This window comes from Echinococcus granulosus (genome assembly GCF_000524195.1).
Source record: "Echinococcus granulosus chromosome Unknown EG_S00225, whole genome shotgun sequence".
Lineage (NCBI taxonomy): Eukaryota > Metazoa > Platyhelminthes > Cestoda > Cyclophyllidea > Taeniidae > Echinococcus > Echinococcus granulosus.
In genome coordinates, this window is record NW_020170605.1 from 52,032 (window position 1) to 59,038 (window position 7,007).

Here is a 7,007-nt window from a genome sequence, read left to right on the forward strand (position 1 = left end):
GTAGCCAAGTTTTGTCTGAGACTTTAACCATAAATGTGATAAGGCATGATAACAGCCAAACACTCTGTTGCCCTGTGAGGATGATAAATTGTTTTTCTGCTAAGAATCTGGTAATGTCTATTAAATTTGGGAAAAATGGGAACAAGCAGTTACAAAATTTTGGCACATAAAAGCGATTTTGCTGCCAAGGATGTATCTGTTTGTAGAAAGACTATTTATTTTGCAAGATCTCCCTTGGCCATAACTTCCACCATTCAAGGTGGAAGAGGGCAATAAGCAGACCTAAAAGCTACTTAAAATGCTTTTCTTAAGAACGTTTGCTTATCCTGCAGGCTTATTTTTATTTCAAAAATCTCTATTTCGTCTGTTTAAAATTTGTAGCAATTGAAAATGGGTCTCATCAGTTCTACCAAAAATGAAAAAAAAATAAAAACTGAATGATGCACCTTCCGTAATTTTAAATTACTAATGCCAACAAAAGCCCTGCTGCCTTAAGAGGCATTACTGCCTGTCTGACATGGATTTGGAATTTCTGCATTATTTAAGTAAAAATACTAGCAGGTGGTATAAACTCACATTTCCACAGACCTAGTTTGCTTATATCTGCCCTAAAGTGTCTGGAAAATGGGTGCCATCCGCACTCTGTTTGAAGCAAACGTGGGTAGAAATAGCATGCGATGTCAAAATGAAGGGTCAGACGAGTGCACAGCCTTCCATCCTAAACCAGTATCCGCTCCCTCACGATCACAGGATAGTTGACTGTTCACAAAGTTATTTCCCAAACAGGTACACTCAGTTATCTGATTCACTAAAAAAGGAAATCTTTGGATGCATATAAAAAGGCTGGTAAATTGTAAATTTCATCAAATAAGGCAAACTGAGTGAATGATTTCCGTATATTAACGTGGAATACATCCACTGACAGAGAGATACATATAAGGAGTTGCATGACCAAAATATAAAGCAAATCGCTTAATGCCGAAAATACAATTGATTACAAACATTTTGTGCATAAACCAAAGTTTTGGGCCTGAGAAATGGGTGACATTAGCTGAAACGCATCCCACTTCTGTTAACCCAAATGGGCGCACATTCATCTTACAGGTATAAAGGCCGTGAAATAAATATAGCCCATCCAGTCCTCTGCCAGGTCGCAATTAGTCAGACCGATTGGTGGTTTTGCAATTTGGTCCCTTGGCAAGTACCAACTGCCAGTAAAATGTCGAGCACTAGCCCACTCACCATTCTTAACAACGTGAACAGGCGGCAATGGTAGGGCTTTTATGAATTAGTAGGTGGCGGTTAATAAAGTTGGCTGTAAGCAAATGCTTCATACCGACGGATGTCTACGGAGTACTTTAAGCACAGTACGACGCGGTGGCAAGGAGCTCAGTTGCAGTAGGGCGTTTGAATGCTGTGGCACTTTCGGAGACGGTCTGATATTGACAGTCTACAGTACAACACTCGCTCATATAAACGGTGTGTGGAACAACCTCTCCTGGCTAGACGATCAACGACTATCCTTGAGGTTGCACACAATGAACTAATCTTTGGTAGAAAGGAGCACAATCATTCACATGTGTATACAAGCTAGATAAGTTAGTTACGCTGCACATCAAGATGGCCTTCTGCTGTTGAATCTGACTATCATATAATATTTCAGACAAACTCACAAGCTGCTCTACACTTAAAGCCTTCCCAGCATTTGCTAGACAATGGGGTATCAGTTCAAAAATGAAACAGGCGACTCTTTTGAAGAATAGGTCCATTCTCCGACTCACTAATTTGGTACTTCTCCTTTAAACACTCCAACTCCAGGTTGTTCTGGAAAACCCGTCGCACATGAATTGCTCATAGTTGTATTGTAATTTTAAAAGCAACAATTCTCTGCCGAAATTACCTTAGCAAAAATTTGGTTTCATTCACATTTCCAGCCCATTGTCATTCTCAAGCCGCAACTTTTGTGCACTACCTAATTCCCTGCGGAATTGAGTACAGTCTGATTGCAGGCGCAATCTTCTACAAGATGTTTCAACGCATCGGCCACGTGCAGCGCAGGGTGCCTCATTCCGGTGGTGCAGGCAATCGAATACCCGACAATACGGAGACCCACGTTTTACCACTGTCGCACATTCGGTGGGTTGGCTTCCTCCTCTCAAGTAAAATCAGCGAGTATAGTTTTACCTGAACACTTAAGCACATTTAAGGCTGCGTTTGGGTTCCAGGAAGCTGCTTTACATTCCACATACTATAAAATTATTTTGTTTTCAACTAAAGGTTTCCAAGAGACTCAACTGAATTTGCATTTTGCATAACATCTTTCCGAATTAATGCTTAACAAATAAAATTGTGCAAACCTAAGAGGTACGCAGCTATCTCGTTGGTGATGAAAAATAGTTTATTTAGTTGATTTCAAATCTTATGCACAAAGTTGCTGTCACCGTAGCATAAAAGTAACAGAATAGCTTATTTAAATGCACAAATCTTCTTGGCTGTAGCGAGAGTTAATCCACACAGCTTGTAAAATAGCGTCCGTGCATCAGCACGCCATCCAGAGCTGATTAACCAAGGGGAAGAATGTACATTCCTTCCAAGCCACATGTTCTGAACTATATCCACAGAACATTCCAGGATGCGTAACTTTACCTTAAAACACCAGGAAATTCTTTTGTTAAGAATGACAGAAAACAGGCGGCAGGCAATCGTGACTATTCAAGTTGCAAATGAATAAAGTGACTGCAGTACTTTGTGGTATCTGAGGCCTTTCAAGGGCGTAATGGTATTCAAGCGTCTAGATTTAGCCATATCATAAGTGAACCCTTGTGGGTCAGCATAAAACAGAAATGGATCTTATTGTGTTACACAGCTTTTCTTCCCTTGGACGTGTCCTTGGCGTTTCTCATGACCACTGTCCTGCTTTAGTCGTAACAGGATGGCTAAGTGTTGTAGAACTGTCAGTAAGGTAGAAAAAGGCTAATTATTAGTTTTGCAACAGGACGAGGAGGTTGGTCCTTGTAATGGTCTTGATGTTCCTGCCCTTGCGTCCGCTTTTTAAACTCCATCGTTTAGTAGCCTTGTGAAGGAACCACCTTCATCCCCATTTTTATTAATGTTTATATTTTATAGACTCTTGTAAAGGTAGATTTCATTTGGATGTAGCTGCATTCAGGTAGCTATTTTAAGCAGCTCCCTTGGGTATACAAACTGATTATTCCAACCTGAAACCACTCCAGTCACCACAAGTCATGCACTAGAACACGGGACTGTTGACTGTCTGAAATCAACGTGGTTTCGATAGCTCTTCTGTTATATCTCCATGGCCCTAATCAGTCACATCCCATGGCTTAGTCCTTTTCAAGTACATCACTAGCTGCTGCTAACAGCGCAGTGGCAGAGTCCCTTCTGAGGCTGGACTGATAGGCATAAGACATATGTAAATAAAGCATGCAGGAATGATAAATGATTGGTTCTACTTGCAGTGTGTATATCCATTACAAATTCCATTATTCTCTTCACCTTCCAAGTATAAATATTTTTGTGATTTTTACTTTTTTTAGTCCGGACGACCCGACTGAGTGTCACCGAGCACACAAAGGCCTTTTTGTAGGCCTCCTCCTGTTTCTGGCCACGCTAGTTGCCCTGGCTCTCTTCTATATCCTTCAACGTCGACACAGTTACAAAAGCGCATTAATGCTATACCAAATCAACTACATTGTACTTTTTGCCATTGGCATCATAGCTGTAAGCATTGCTCTGTATCAAATCAAGGTGCTGGGTTTTCGAGAGCTCTCTGAAGAGGATGCCTTTGATGACAACCTCTTGTTACTGGGATTGGTGGCCGTTCTGTTCTACGATTTATTCCTTCTGCTACCTGCAGTGGATGCCAAGGAAGAGCACAAAAAGGCAGGAGCAATGTTTGTTGGAAAGGCAATCCTAGAGATGGTTCAAGCATTATTACAGGTAGGAAGCTTTTTGTACTATCAGTTTTTGTCAACTGATTGTGCATATTTTGATGAAATTGAATCCGATTGTCAGAAATCTGTTCCGATGCTCGAAGATCAGGATATTCAGGATTGATGCAAGCTACAATAACTGCATACTCTGTATTATTCATTCACAAATTTGTCCACCAAAGCTTCTACGCATTCTCTCACCCACTCATCTGGTCAACTTCTAAGCATTATAATCGTTTGTCTATCAATGCATTTATTGAGTTGCTTACCCACCCATCCATTATCTATCCATTCATTCAATCCTTCATTCGTCTACCTACGTTACGATCCATTTATTCACCACTCTCAAAATAATCCATTCATTACTCCCAGGCGATCCAATGGAATTCTTTAAGCCACGCTTCGTGTTGGAGCTTCGAACACAAGAGTAGTGCCCATCTTAGTTTATTGCGCTATAGAACTCAAATCTTGTGTAGATATGAAGAATGTTTTAAATCACTGTTTAGTAATTTATACAAGTGAGAGCTTCATGTGGATGTTTTATCAGCAGTCAACTCAATCATGAAATCTGACCGCACCGAAACAACCGAACTAGGCATAACAGAATAAATACAAACTTCTCAATATATTATGCGCCTACGTCAACCAAACTGGAAATCCTTGAGTGTTAGTTGAACTGCCGGTTTAAAAGCAATAAATATGAGTGTTTTTTGAATAAGAAGTGACAAACCCAAATGGATCACAAAACTGAGGAAACTTTGCCATTACAGTTTATTCCAGTCAGTCGTCTACGTATGTGATTTTGGTGAAATCAACTGTCAAGTAGATTTGGTAGTGAAGCACAAACGAAAGCAAAGCAATTTTTTGCCGAAGAAAGAGACACTACTTTACAGCTTAACAAGTTGTAAGATCACTCCTGTACAGTATTTTGTTGACTGTATTTATCGATAAGCAGATTTAACTAAGAATAGGACTGTTTAGGAGAGAAAAAGGCTCTGGTAGTCGTTTTATCTTCTGAGGCACTAGAAGCGAATGGACCAAACGGCATTATACATTTTATAATCAAGGTTGAAACTTAGCCAGTCTAAATATCGAAAATTGTACAGTATTTAGCCTATTTAAAAAGGAGTAGAGAGTGTTTTTCTCTGGTAGGACCCTGCTGAACAACTTCAACAGAGGTTCTGAAATTGGACTTGCTAGTCAAAACAGTAAACGTTAAACCTTAATAGCCTCTGGAGCTGATCTTAAGAATTATTTTGCTACAATAGGTTTTCCTCATTCTGGAGGCATCACGTCGTGAGGCGGGCGAGATGGGACATACAATTTCCAAACCAGGCCGAACAATCATCACGCTCCTGCTGGTACTGAACCTTGCTATGTGGATTATCAACACTTTTGGATTGAAGTACGCAGAGAATCACGAAATCTTCCAGTTATATTATACAGACCTTGCGTGGAAGATAATAACACATCTCTCACTACCTCTTATCATCTTTTTTCGTTTCCACTCCACCGTCTGTCTGGCAGATATTTGGACAAATGCCTATCGCATCCACAGGCACACAGAGGTCTAGACTATCCTGATATGGAATCAAATCTATTAGCACATCCAAATGTACACAGCAAATCAAATAAAATTACCATTTTTCCCTTACTCTGAGTGTTCATTCTTTGTAAACATATCTATTAATAATCCACATTTTCAGCAGCAGACAGATGTTGTATCATCTACCGCTTTAAAAATGAATGAAGTTGTCGATTCGTTTGTCACTTGCCTTGAACGCATTCATCTCCATTGTATCGGTCGAAGTAGCCATCGTCCAATTGAGCTTTATGGAGGTTTTTGGCAACCTCTCTGACAAGAAAATTCCTTTAAATTAAGCTATTTGACAGAAAAGTGGTGGATAGGACATGATGATGTTTCACACAACGTGCGACTTAAGCAGTAGGTTGGATTATTTTTGAGGTGGATATCCGAACCTGGATGAGGCCTGATCTTGCTCCGTTCCACTGACTCCGTAGTGATCAAAACATTGAAATCGGTTGCGAAGACTACCTTATGATACACTCTTGTATAATGCCATTATATACTCTGTAAAAGTGAAGAATTATAATTTATTATGCAGGCGACACTTTAAGTGTACTTTAAAGAATCCAAAGCAATAAGCGGAACCTTTACTCAAACATTTGGTCTGTCATCATGCGGATGTCTACTGTCAAGTGAAGGTGGTAGGCATCACGTATGGCTTAAAGCATCATCATAAGGGGAATAGGGCATGGGAGAATAAAGTTACATCTTTCTTCCCTCCTCCCTAGTAAAGGAGTTAATAATCCTTTGGCTCAAGATGTAACGTGTTTCTGAACTTATCCCGAGTCACCATGAAAACTTGCAGCCACCATTAAACGATGAGCTGCATACTAGCGATTGACTTCAGTAGCCAAATAAGTTTATGACAGAAAAACAGTAGCAAAGAGCACACATCCCTCGTCGATATGAGCCAGTCTAGTCAGGAGGTACTGAGTAAAAAAACGGCATTCCACATGGTTTGGAAATTAGCTATCAATTGGAACTTCTGGAGAATCGAAGAGGAGTGTGTTGCTGTGATTACGGGATGCCGGGAGCAGCCCCATTCAAAAGTCACATAATGAAACATCGACTTGTGGTGCAAAAGGACTTAGGCGAATGTAGACATATTTTGGACCCGCATTCACCACTTAGGCAGTTTGATGGGAAATGCGTATAACCACCTTCCCATCTGGGCAAAAGTATCACAAGTTTGCTACAATTTCGCTCAAGTTCCAATGCACAACTAAGTGCCTCTCAACAGCATTTGCACTCCCCTAACTCCCAAATGTCATTAAATGAATAGTGAGAGGTTGGCCAACTCAATTCGGGCAGCCAGACAATCAAATAGCAGCAGATGTAAATATCGTCCGCTTGCAGCTGATCCATTTTAACATACTTGTAGTAAATACGTTTCCTCATACCTTCTTTGCTCTTGCGTATTCCATCGTGTTTGATGCGATCGCACCTCACTCAGCACAGAAATCAGG

General features: G+C 40.4%; 1 protein-coding gene across 1 annotated transcript; it reads left to right on the forward strand. All coding sequences in view use genetic code 11, as the record gives it.

Moving 5' to 3' along the window:
* Nucleotides 1–1,325: 1,325 nt before the first annotated feature.
* On the forward strand, nt 1,326–5,527 carry EGR_10491 (otopetrin; the record flags this gene model as incomplete). The annotated part of the gene is made up of 4 exons (XM_024499740.1): nt 1,326–1,479; nt 1,935–2,136; nt 3,558–3,960; nt 5,222–5,527. The coding sequence occupies 4 exons, from the start codon at nt 1,326–1,328 to the stop codon at nt 5,525–5,527; spliced, it is 1,065 nt and encodes a 354-aa protein (XP_024345851.1).
* Nucleotides 5,528–7,007: the final 1,480 nt, after the last annotated feature.